This window comes from Apus apus, chromosome 5 (assembly GCF_020740795.1).
Source record: "Apus apus isolate bApuApu2 chromosome 5, bApuApu2.pri.cur, whole genome shotgun sequence".
NCBI classification, from domain to species: domain Eukaryota; kingdom Metazoa; phylum Chordata; class Aves; order Apodiformes; family Apodidae; genus Apus; species Apus apus.
Window position 1 is genome coordinate 17,036,205 of NC_067286.1, and position 13,532 is coordinate 17,049,736.

General features: G+C 40.2%; 1 protein-coding gene across 11 annotated transcripts in view; it reads right to left on the bottom strand.

Moving 5' to 3' along the window:
* BRSK2 (BR serine/threonine kinase 2) overlaps positions 1 to 13,532 on the bottom strand; it is a 323,594-nt gene that overhangs the window by 38,073 nt on the left and 271,989 nt on the right. The window contains exons 13-14 of one of the 11 annotated variants that reach the window (XM_051622556.1): positions 9,550 to 9,615; positions 5,579 to 5,602 (exon numbers count right to left, since the gene is read on the bottom strand). The exons of 9 other annotated variants lie outside the window; for them this stretch is intronic. In XM_051622556.1, the coding sequence (XP_051478516.1) occupies positions 5,579 to 5,602; positions 9,550 to 9,615 (90 nt within the window). The remainder of the gene's footprint in view (positions 1 to 5,578; positions 5,603 to 9,549; positions 9,616 to 13,532) is intronic. One more of the 11 variants, XM_051622558.1, reaches the window with a different exon arrangement.

A 13,532-nucleotide genomic window follows, 5' to 3' on the forward strand; every position in this document is an offset into this window, starting at 1 on the left:
TTGCTCAGTGAGGACACTATAATCTCTTTTTGTTACAGGAGTTGCTACCTTCTTTTTGGGCATCAAGGATATGGAAGCTACTACGTCTGACCTCTGCAAGCTGAACTGCTGAATTCAAAAAGGACTGTCAAGACATTCACATTGGTGCTGAGAATTATCTTCTACACAGCGGTGGTGGAGACAGAATGAGATGTTCTCTGTCACAAGCAACATGGAAAAGCACCATGTATACAAGGCACAAAGGTAGGGGATTTTTCCAGTTATTAAGAAATAACCAAAATCTCTTTGACCCAGGCACACAATCATTTCCTATGTGATGACTTCCTACTGAAATCAAAGCTCACATTGGCATAACTCTTACCAGCTTCTCACTGTTGGTTTTCACATATCTGCTCTCCAGTAAGACCTGCTGCTGTTGCATTAAAGAAGCCAGGTCTTCTCTATGGATAACGAGCTCTGCTGTTGTTGATGACCTTACTAATATCAAGGTAATACCCCAGGTGCCCTCAAAAATAGGCCAGTCAAGGGATAATAGACTGTCCTTCTATTTGCTGACAAGGTCAGCTATACTGTAATGCTCTTACGCTCTCCAGCAAAGAGAGAAGAATGAAAATGTCAGCTGTAGACAGTAAAATGTACAAACGTGGTATGCTAAATGTGCTGAAAGGGCAGACAGGCCAAATGCACAAACATTTCAGCAGCAGAAGTTTCCAGGAAGAGGGCTGCCAGTAGGAAAAAAAATACCAACCATCAGTGTGACTCAGTGAGTAAGTCCCAAAAGCAGCTGCTTTGTATCCTTTTTAAATAGAAAGTTGAGTTGATTACTGAAACTTTCTACAGGAGAGGACTTGACTAAGAATGTAGCTGTTCAACCACCACCATGCAACATGTCAATATAGGAAAACGTACCAATGCTTCACTTATAACAAATGCCATGAAAGCAATTCCTTGCCTTCAGGTAACAAACATGAAAAGATGAAATCCTATAGAGGCTTGGCAAACAGAGTGCATGTGTTTATGTGGGTACATACATGTACAGGTCAGACAGTTAATGTGAGCTTATACAAAAAAAGAATATAAACCAAATTTAGACTATAAACTGTCTCTCTTTACTCTCTTCTACTGTTATAGAAGAATAAAACAAGAATATCAGTTTCTAGAATGGTTTTGCAGACATATACTACTAAATAAATGTGAGTAGTAGAATTACTTTAAAAAATGTGAACTGCAAAAGAGGAAGTATTTCCAAGGAAAGATTAAGCTATAACTGCACACAACTGCAGGCCCTGTTCTCTGTATTTGTATCCTCTGCAGAAACTACTGGTTTTCTTTGTATCTCATTGCAGTTTGTCCATTAGAGTAAGTAGGTGAAACCCAGGAGCCAAGTTTCAGCATGCTCTTGTAAATGTCAATTTCCACCATGAAAATCTATTGCATTCTATGCAGAAATTCCCCACTTAGATTCTTCCTCATACCCTGCTGCATTCTGCCCATCATTGTCCAGCAGTATGAATCTAGAAACTTGGTGTCATCATTCTTTTGCACTAGATTAAATCTAAACTTGTACCATCAAGATCTGGGGCACTCATAAAGGTTTATGCAAAGTATTTTTAAGGGGAAAACTGTCTTTTCTGCTTTTGAAAAGCTATTTTATATGCCTCTCCTATAACTGAAGTGCAACTGAGTGCAACACAGACGTGTCATGTATAGGGGAAGTTCATTTAGTTAAAATCTCCCTTGTATAAGTCACCAGGAAAAGCTTCTTCAAAACCATAAATTAAATGAGGAGCCTATAGATTATCTTGGACAAATGTGGAAGGCATTTAGGTGCCCAGAGAAGCAGTTAAACATCTGCTTAGGAGTTAAACTCCCACCAGGAGCTGTTCCCACCAACTCTTAATCGTGGTGGGAAACTCCTCTCTGACACTCACCTGAATTCCAGGATACTTGATTTTAAGTTCCAATCTGCTATTTCCTCTTTGCAATCAGTTGTTTCCAACAGTCCTCAGTTCTCCCCTCCCTAACCCATTGCCTCCTATGTTTTTTTTTTACAAAAACAATCACATGCACAGCAGGCCCCACCTCCCAACTCCCAGTTCCTTATTGGAAGCAATATTTGAAAAAGAGGTGTTGTGTACTGTATTTTCATCCAGCCTAGGAGCCTGAGGTAGGGGACAGAAGAGAGAGTTAGTGTGAAATCCTCCTCGAAATGCATTCGGTATCCACGATTGCTATTGAGTTAGCTTTATTTCTGCTGCTGATTTGCATGCAAAATATGTAGAAGTAGGCCCTAGAGCAAGTTTTAGTTTGTCCACTCTGGAAATCGTATACAGGAACAGTGGGAAGAGTTCAAAGAATCCTGGGATAATTTTAAATGTTGGGATGAAAAGAGAGCTGTGCATTTTCAAACCTTTTCCTGTTTACAAGAGAGTGCTGGTATGGGATATGACACCCAGAATGAGGAGATCTTCCTTACATCTCGTTCAATTCAACAAATCTTTCATAGCATACCTTTACAAATGGGACACAGTTCCCAAGGTGGCCATAAAAACTCAGTACAATGGCAGGTTCTGTACTTCAGTAGAAAAATGCTAACAAGCAAAAATGACAGATTTGTCTCTCCCATAAAGATTACCCGAGCTGGGAAATGCTAGAGTTCAGGTTTTTTTTTTAAAAAAACAACAAACCCCACATGCACTAATACACTGCTCCTGTATCTCAGAGTTAGGTGGACAGAACTGGGACAAGGCCAAAAGAAAGTAATGAAAATGTTGCATTATGTTGAAATGCTGCAATGAAAGAACAAAGAGAATTAAAATGTTTATCCCCCTCACCAGAAACTGGAAGTGTCTGGTGTTGCAGGCAGCACATTAGTATGGCAGACTATGGCTGATCTTAAGTGTGGAAAAAGGAAAAAAATATTGCATAATCTTATCTATGGCTATGTATTAAATTTATTTAGTGGGAAATACCTATTAGTGAGTAACCATCTAAGAGTCTCTTAAGGCATTAAAATAAATGTCATTGGAAGTCTGAAGTACGTAATTATTCCAATAACTTTATACTAAATGCAACAATCTAGGAAACTACGAACATTGTGTGTGACTCATTTTGCTCTGTGTTTTGCTTTGCTACATGCTTGGGCACTAATTCAATGGAAGCCAGCAAAAAGTTGTTGAAAATACAAGCAGAAAAGTTAATGCAGTTACTCAGATAAAGAGCATTCCCTCAAACACAATTGCCAGATTTGGAGACACAAGAAGAGATTCTTCAGTCCCTTCCAAAGTGACCTAGCTGTTTTGCCAAGTCTTGAAGGAGGAATTAGGAAAAAAAACATGTAAGGGAGCTAGACCCAAGGTTTAGGAGGGGAAAGATGTAGAGGGCACTCTGAACAGAAGGTGGGCACTGAGACCATTGCAGGCTATTCCTCCCATCTCACAGATTGACAATAACCTGGAGACATCTGAGCTATGAAAGAGGTCAAGGACTGAAACAATATGTGCATGTGGGGGCTGCAGTTTGTAAATGTGATGATTTTATGCCTTATTCAATCTCTTTGATATTTCAAAGTATCAAAGTTACAAGGTCATTTGTTTTAACTTTTTACTCATTTTAGCCAGCTGCTGTCAAAGGGGAAGCATGTGAGGCCAATTTCATGTTAGGTAAGTGGTCTTTCACTGGTGAAATTGAGGAGCTGGAATCCAGTTTCCATCTGGTTTCAGAGAACTGCAGAATTTCTTGGGAGCTGTAAGAGGTGAAAGGCTGAAGCCTCACATTGCTGAGGTACAGGCAGAGAGAAGTACAAGAAGGAAAAGCACATCTGACCTGGTAACTGTACTACACATATATCACATGTGCAGAGCACCTCTGTATAGCCCTTCCCCCAGATTAATTTTCAAGTGCTTTAAGCACTGCAGCTACCAGTACCACTGGTAGAGTATAAAGGCTTCACAACCAGCATTAAACATCTGGCTTGAATTTGGCATTTGTTTCTTCTTGGAATAACCATCTCACAGAAATTTTTCTGACAATGGGGCATGTGGTAACTTGTTGCAGTCCCAGCAGAACTTGCTTTCATCGCACAGTTTTACCAGGATGCTGAACACATTTTAGCTGGTCAAGCAGGAGCCATGCGTCCAAGATGGGGAGCCTGCAGCATGCATGCAGCGTGCAGTAATGCATCAGACTTGTGTCCCTGGGTGAAATGCCTTAGAAATTTTAAATTGTCTTGATTCTATGTGTTGTTTTGAAAGTAATTCCCAAAATTTCTAGCCAACCTCTTTATTTGCTTCAAGCATAAATCGGGTGGAATTTGATACTCCTCTTTGCTTGCTCACTCAAATAAAGCAAAAAAAATTCTAAACTGTATTTCAGGGTATGAGTGGCCTCAAAAATGACTTGAATTAACATAGAATAGGTGAGCAGTAAGGCATCGTGTGTTACAACATTTCATTACTATTACTCTTGGGTGTCCAAAAGATACAAACGTGCTTCCTTGCTCCTTGACACAGGCAATATGAATAGAGTAACTTTGATGTTCCATTGTCTTACAGTCCCAACTGTGCAAATGATACTAACTATAACTCTTCTTGCTGGGAATGCTTATGCTTCAGTCAGAAGGTCTACTCATGGTAATAACTGCTTGTAAGATGAAGTCTTAGAAAGAGTCTAGAGAAAGGACCACAGGTGTTGGTAACACACCTCTTCTTCCTTTCAGCACACATAAAGGGTGATATTAAACAGCACCACTTTCCATAACTAGTCAGTTATACTGAAGTTCCATGTATAAATGATTCAGAGATAATTAATAAATAGTAATACATGCTACAAACATGAGAAATAAATGTTATTGGTGCTTTCTCAATATGTACCCTCTCAATATTTTGCTGCAGTCTGTAGTGATCTATTAAAATGTTTTTGTTAAATAATTTATAAATAAAACATTCTCTTTCTGTTAAGTATTTATAAATGGAACTTTAATTTGAAGCATAACTACATTCCTAGTTGTACCTATATCCTCTATAGAAAAAGAAGATCTTTGAGTATTTGTCTCTAGGGCCATCTGTTCACCTGTTAAGAAAACATACACTAAAGAGAGAGGGAATATCCAGCATTTTTTTAATAACACGGATGGGATTCAGTTTCATCCTAAAAAAAGCCAAACCAAAACAATAAAAAAAAGATAAATTAGGATAAAAAATAACTGGAGGATACCAAATAGATACAAAAAGCAGTCAACAGAGAAGGGGGTTTCATTCTCAGATGTCCTGGTACCTGCACAGTGTCTGAGGATAGTTCTCTGTGCCCACAGACATTGAAATATAGAGACAAACAAGAGAACAAAAAAGAACCCCAAAATAAATCACATGGAGTGAGACTACAACATAAAACCACACAAACACGCACAAAAAGCACCAAAAATGCTTCTTCCCACATCTCTCTTTCTCTCTCTCCCTACTGTGAATCCTCATTCACTGAAGTATCTCAGCCTGGATTGTATTTATAAAGTGCAAATGATAAGTTTCTCTACAAGATACAACAGGTACTGCAACAGGAATAATCCAAAACTAGAGCTTACCCCAACGGATCAGCACTCGCCATCCTTGGAATGGGAAAATGAAGAGAAAAGGAGAGAGAGAAAGAAAAAGAGAGGGATGTGGAGGCAGGTGGAAAGAAGAGTAGGAAAAGCAGAGTGAAATACTGTTCGGAGGACTAAACGGTCATAATTATTGCCACCAGTGCCTATGTCTTCTGAGACCAGGAACACTAGGGGGACAGTTTCATTCACCAGAAAATAACTTTTGTCCTGCTCACAATCTTGCAGACACATCCAACTTTGGCACTGGGGATTATGGAGAGGGACATACTAAGGTTGTACAAAAATTTCCCAGCCAAATCCCAAATAAAGCAGTCAGCAGAGCAAAGGGGTTCATACTTCATTTCTTTTTTGCCTCTTGCATAAGGCGCAGTTATGCCAGACTGTTATCAAGGACATTTTTTCCTTTTTGTCCCCAGTTTGCTCAGTGTAGTGTCCCTCTGTCCCCCAAGCTGGCCTGGTAAGAAGTACTTTTTTTGTCACGAATGAACTGTGAAACATATTGGTTATTAAAGCATGCATTTCTGAGCCAGCTTGGGAGCCCAGGGTACAAGATTGTAGCTCAAGCTGTGAATCTGTTTGGTACTGGCTTATTAGTCATGATGGACTTCTAGTCAGGAATTCAGATCAGCTAGAACATACTGCCTCAGCAACCTGGCACTTATCTCTGTGGAAGCCATCTTGTGCTGCAGGATCTCATTTTTCATTTAAAATAAATTCAGTCGCTGGGTCTTAAAGGTTGCAAAGAAAATTTTTCAAATGTGAATGGAGAATAAATCAATGCTGTGCCAAAAAGAGCCTGAAATAGCAGCTCTAAAAGCAGAATGAATCTCTGGCATGCTGACTTTGAAGCCTAGCAACAATAAAAAACTTCAGTATTCTGAATTTTTCACTACTAACCAAAGCATTCAAGTTTTAAAAGAATAGTCAGGTTACTAAGTTTTCTGGGGTGCAGGTAAGCAAATTCAGGAAAGTATCACCACCTTTTCACATTAACAAAGATTAGATTAGAAATAAAATAATAAAAATGGTGTGTTACTAATCCAAATTATTTTCAAGTCAGGTGGAGTGCTTTTTTCCCTCTCTGTCTCTTTCTCTCTCTTATTTTCTCAATTTTCAGTAACAGGCTCCCAAGCTGCCAGAGTTACCTCCGGCTGGGTGAGGAAAATTCATTCTCCACAAGATGGTCACCAGCAGAAATGCCAAATTTAATATATGCCCCATAGATTTCACAGTTTACTGCTCAGTGCAACTAGCCATGCTTCCAGTTACATCAACATTGCAAATGCTGGGCTGGGCAACACAAGGCAGTATTGAGAAAAGTTAAAATTAAACATAGTTAGAACAGAAAGAAAAAGCTGTTGTGCTACACATTGATAGAGAAGTGGAAAGAAGCATTACAGTCAGTTCTTTTTCATGTGTTTGAGTGACACTCCATTTGTATTTTTGCCTGGAGTGAAAATTTGGGTAAGATCTAATTCATATACATACACACATATGTATATATTTAGGGACAAGCACTGTCCTCAATTGTACCCATACAAATCTATCTACAGTGATGTAACTGAGAAGACAAATTGACACCCATTGTATATTGGAACTTTTGTGTATATTTATATAGAAAATACACTCATATGCACACATGCAGAATATTAACATGTAAATAGAATGGGTGCAAGAAGGCTGATTAATTTTTCTTTCAAGTCATTTTCCCAACAGGGAAGGCACTGAAGAGGTAAACAAAAGAGAATGGAAAGCAAATTGACAACAGGGGAAAGGAAAAGGGAAATGAGGTTTAAAAAAAATGAACAATCCCAGGATACCCAGAAGCGCAGACATGTGCATTCCCTACAATACTGAAGCAAGTGAACTACGGAGCTGCAGCAACCCAGATACAGAAGAAGAGAAGCACTGAAAGAGGGGGTGAAATAGAAAGTCAGAAAGAAAGAAAAAGAAAGGGACAGTGGCCTCAGCTACTAAGACAACCATGTGCATCTAGAGGGAAGGGACCCTTAAAGATGCAGTATTCCTTTAAAAAAGACATCATAAAGTTGGATAATTAAACACTGGGCAAAAATTTAATGGCGACCATGATTAGTTGGCCCCATTTTGCTGGGGTTCTCTTTGCTGCCTGTCCATTCCTTTCATGTGGCTGTGTGCTGATCCAGGATCCCGATCCTCTCACCTTCCCATCCACTGAGGTCCTTCATCCTAACTCTTAGAGGTGGGAGTGAGGCAAGACCTCAGTGAATGTGATCCTTTAAAAATCAGCCTGGTCCTTCAATGAGAAGGACCCTGTGTGATCCTCATGCAGTGCTCTAACTTCCTCCTCCTGTATTCTGAAAAATATAACCTTTGAGAGAGGACAAGAAATGCCCATCTGCATTTAAGAAATTCCCCCAGTGGTTGCTGAACGGTCATTTCCTTTGCTACTAACACAGCTGGAGCAGTTGCTAGAGAGGGACAGAGGCACAAGAGTGCTGGGAATGTCTGCTGAAAGATCCTTCTGTGACAGATAAAATTTCTGCACTTCTCTTAGTGAGCGTCACTTTTGATTACTGTGGAACAGCTTCTCTTCAGAGTAGTTTCAGACTAACTTTTAAGGCACACACCACGTGTTCAAGAACAAGATTTATGTAGAGGAGGAATCAGAGAAAGGAACAGGAATTTCCATGTCTACAGTAACAGTCCAGGAAAGTCCATCCACTGTATAACCACTACTTCCTCATGGATGTGAAACTTTCTAGTATTTCAGGTCCAATGCTTGCTCCTATCTTGGCATCTTAAAGAAGTTGCTTTACATACCATGTGAGGCACAATCTCTCCTACAGATGCACAATGTTCTTCATTGTGCCAAGTTCCAGACTTGAAACACTGCCCAAAAAGGACTGCCTCAGCCTGCAAAAGGCTAAACCAGGGGCTGTCCCTCACACATCCTACAAGACTCTTGAGGCTTAAAGGCTACATTTACCTTCAAATATAAAGGTTTCTATTAAAAAAGGAAATGGAAAGAAGAGTGGCTTCCCAGGTCCATAGGTTCCTTTAAGGAACACAATGCTTCCCTGCATCCCTCTTTTATAATCATATGGAACACTCTTAACCTTTGGGTAAGCTAATTGTTTGTCCAAAATGTATAAGAATTACATTTTGATGAAGAATTATCCCTTGGGATGCCAGCTTCTAACATTAGAGAAAAAAATACTATCCTCTGAGATTGAAATTTTAGGAACAACATGTGCACTAAAAACTTTCCCCCCCTATGATATTATTTTGTTTTGTTCACGGACAGATATGAGTCCACTTAAACTTCCAAAAGCTGGTGGCCTGCAGGTCTTCTATTTTGCCTCTACTCACATTTGGGAGTTACCCTTTTCGTTATTCACCATCTGTCACTTGAACTGCTAGATTGAAAACACCCTCTAAAAACTCAATCTTTGATCATCTTTTCCTCTTGTGCTGCCTGGTGCATCCAGGGTAGTCTGAAGGAGTTTGGTTATAACCTACAAGCACATAGCATTTAGCTCTGTCAGACAGGATTACCAAAGTTTCCTACTGTTGTTGTCAATGACTCAGTTGTCAGTGTTGTTCTTAGTGCTGTGATTGGAGCAGTCTGGGATTTCCTTGTGTTTTGTGTTTCAATACTTTCCAAACCAGACTTAACAAATATGTTTTCTACCCTGGGCAACCTCACTCATGGCAGAACAGAACCAGAAGTAGCAATAGGATGAAATTTTAGTGGGGAAAACAGTTTGATCACAAGCTGCATTGGGGATAGCCTCAAATGAATGGCACTGTCCAAAAATACAGGTCATGTGGGGCTGTAAATATCCCACCCTCTTTGTTTCTCTCTAAAGAGACAATAGCTGTGTCCCCACACGGAGAAGGTTAAGTACTGCATCTTTAAGGTCTCAGCAGTGAGGTAGAGGAGAGGAACATATTTTCAGTGTTTATACCTTTCTTCTTTGTTGAATTTGGGATTGGCTTCAGAGATATCCAGGCTTTTACTGAACATTGTTTTACTATGGCAGGAACAAAGCGAGAAAACAGAGTTACTAGTGTGGACATTTATAAAAGAGAGTCACCTGAAGCAATTCTGGACACCCAGACCCCCAACCCACCCTCCCCTTTTTAAGCAATGCTCTGAAAAACCTTTCTTTTGCTTTCCAACTATGGCTGAAGACTACACAGTGCTGAATTTCATTATATTCCCATGATTTCTGAGGTCTAGGACAACTCCCCCATACATACTTGTAAAACCTGCTCTCCTTTATCCAACTGAAAACTCAGGTACCATCTAATTTGTCACATTGTCCAGGGAAAATAGAACATGCCTGAGGGCGACAATTGCAAAGACCTCATTACTCAGACTTCTCCAGAAGACCTCAATACTAAGCAGAAACTGGGAAAAGGTTAAAATCCGGCCATAAAGCCTCTTAGAGGAATAGTAATCCATTTTGCATTCTAATTTTTAGGGTCCATTACCACTTACTCCCAACTCTCTTCCCTATATTCAATGTATAGAGAAATGGCCTTCTTTACCATCTTGGGTCTGAATCCCTGAAACTTAGAAGCAAAATTCCCTGTGCTTTCCTAAAGGGGAAACTCTTTGCAATATGTTTCACTGGTAATATGCTTCATTGATTCACAGAACACTGCTTCCTTGTGTTAGCTCATCTTTCATGCAAGCTATCTACTTTAATAACCAGAAGAAAATGAATAGTTAATGAAGCCCATTTTAGAACAGGTTTTGGATTCTTACAGCAGAGCTGCAGAAAATTTCTGGCATACCCCTGAGGGATTCTAGCTCCCAAGAAATTATTCCTAGTCTATGTGATTTTGGCACAGGGGACAAATTAGCTGGTGTTGAACTAAGCTCAGATTCTACCTCTTCTGCTTTGACATTTCAATGAAATATCAGATAGTCTAAGTAGTGTGGATACCTCAACAGCAGAAGCAATTATGATGTAATTATGAGCCTGTTTAGTTAACAACTAGTAGGGCAAACCAAGAATTAACCAAACTTAGTCACCAGTTTTAGGGTGGCTGGTCTTCATGCATCATACTAACTTTGCCATATATAGACCCATTGAAGAACATTTGGAGAGGTCATATGAAGTATTTCCAGGAGTCTGTAAGTTCAACAAGCAGCCTTTGTGCTGATTTCCCCTCCTCCAGTATTCAAAACTAAGTCACTGAAGGACTATGTTTTTCACTTAATATTATCTCAGCCTGTAGGGTTGAAGGCTTCCCAGTTTCAAATCTTGATGGAAAGATATGCCCTTAAACAAGTCAAAACCAGACACTTGTAGGGTCCCCACATGGTTCCCAAAAGCACAGTTTATCACACACACATCAACCAGAGGTTATAACACAAATTGCCTTTATGCAAGCAGACATCTGTTTACTACCAGGAAAGAGGACAACAGGACTAAATCACAAGACACATGTGTGTTCTGCCCATTGGTTAGAAGAGTATCTCTGCCAGCTCAAGAAAGAAGCAATGGCTGAGTATGTCCAAATGTTTACACAGGTCATCTGCGCCTAAGCAGAAGATCTGTTTCCCTGGTCCACCTCCCTGTCTTCCTAGGATAAAAAGCACAGAATAGTCATCTGTTGAGACAAAAAAATGTTGTTCATAAAAAAGTATCCACCTCTGGGATCTAATTCCTACTGCTGTATCCACTCTCAGTGGTCATTTCATGGGATATAATATGTGACTAGCCATTAAAAATCCCTCACTCTTGGTGGAAACACTTGTCATTTTTTTACTGACTGTTCTGACAGATGGTGCCCCATCAGAAATACATCATCCCCAGATAATCCCCATGCAGTGGTGTTCATTTATGAAGCCAGTTCATGTTATAAATGACTGTGCTGCCAGCAACACAAAATGTGCTGTTGTCATCTGTGAATGTGGATGGTATGACTTATGGAAGCTCACACATGGAGTAAAATTACATCTTCCCTTTAATCCCTTCCAAAACAAACACTACTAAGCCCACCATCCATCATGGTGTTATTACATCCCCTTTTCCACCCTTAATCACACCTTTATGTCCAGCTTTGAGTTGTGGTATGCATTGTCCCGTATCTCTTTTGTACCTGGCAGGTTTCACTTCCTCCTTAAGCCAAAGCCCTTCTTTACTGATATGTAAGTCTGGATATGGCTCTGTTCTAAACTCACCTCAGACCATTTGACTTCAATCATTTCCTCATGTGCAGAACCGAATGAGACATTTAAAAGCAAAAGAAATGCTATGGATAGCAAGAGACAGCTTTGCCTCTTCAGACTTTTTAATCTGAAGTCAAAGCTGAGAGCTGGAAGAGAAGATTTCAGCTCTCAGAAAACTCCAGGATGAATCAAACACCTCCTATTTGTCCTGCCAAGTTGGATGCTTACTGTAAATAGCTGCAGAGTACAGCAACTCACAGGCAGCCTTGGGGTGAGGGAACGTGTTTCACCTCTGGCTCTGAGAGCTTCGTGGCCCATGCATCTATTGGGTACCAGATTAACCACTGCAAGCTGAATAGTTAGCACCTGTTTGTCAGTGTTGTGTTCATCCTTATCACTTTGAAGCCTATGAGGAACACTGAGCACACCCTGTTCTGAACACTTTCTTTGCCCAGACCTCACATCAAAGCAAATCATACACTCAAGACAGGTTTCCAACCTACAATACAGTGAAAAATGTTTATGGCAGTGCATCTCAAGGCCACATATCCAGTCTGAAATAATTCCTAGCAGATTCTGGAAATTACCAAGTTTTGTTCGCTGCAGACAGAACCATAACAATTGCCAGTAAAACTTTCCAGCAATTCTAGGGGCCTCTGGACATTAAATTATTTCACGTTCTTCACTCAGTTCTCTATCAGCAATGGGAGTTTCTGAGCACAGCAGGCTCTTTTTGAGCAGATCTTAACAGCTGAACAATAAAATAATGTCATAAAGCTGAAACAGAAGTTACAGCATCATCAGCATACATATATCTGAAGTGTTTTTTAATATTGATTGATTTCTGCAGGAGTGAATCCAAATGCATGTGCTTCTCTTAGGCTAGTTGTAGGGACTGAGGAAATAACTTCCCTGTTTCATGTAAATGTCCTTTCACCATTCACTTACTGTCCCAGAACCTGCCTTGAGGAGACACCATTTTGCTCTGCTGTTTCTCCATAAGACTGACACTTTCTTTGATAGAAAAGAGGCAAAATTAGACATATTCCATCACTTTACAGGCACGTGGTAGGTGGGACATAGTTTAGTGCTCGACTCAGTGAAGTTGGGTTAATGGCTGGACTCAATGATCTTCAAGGTCTTTCCAACCAAAATTACTCTGTGATTCTGTGGTAATTTATGTGGGTCAGATGCCTGCTGGCTCTGACAGTATATTTTAGGGCATCTACAGATGGACAGAGCTTTCCAGACTCAAGCTGTTCTGATTACATGGAAGGTGGGGTCCATCTCATTTAACTTTGGGTGCCCAGAAGCTAGGCCCCTAACCCAAGATAGTAATCTAGATTCCTGTTGTAGGCTATGGAGACAGAGAGGAACAACGAGAGGGTAATTATCCTATCCAAGACTGTTGGAACAGAGGTCATATATACCTGAGACCTTCCAAAGCACTTGTCTGTCCCCATTACCTAGAGTGAGAGGCTGTATCACAAGCTTAGACTGAATACCTATGCTCTTGACAATTAAAAAGAGGTGAGATGAATCTTGCCCAGAGGACATGGCATTTTCCTGAGCAATAGCTGCAAGCATGCAGAACCTTAACCCCTGGCAAGCCTTCTGGTCCTGTGTGCATAAGTGCTGCTGGCTGCCAAATCATCTTGCAGATGTGCTTTGAAGTTCTAATGAGTGGTGATGCAAACACAAAGGCTCCACAGCTCCTTTGCGTGTATAACATAAAGGAGGTAGAAAACCCAGGCAGGCAGGACT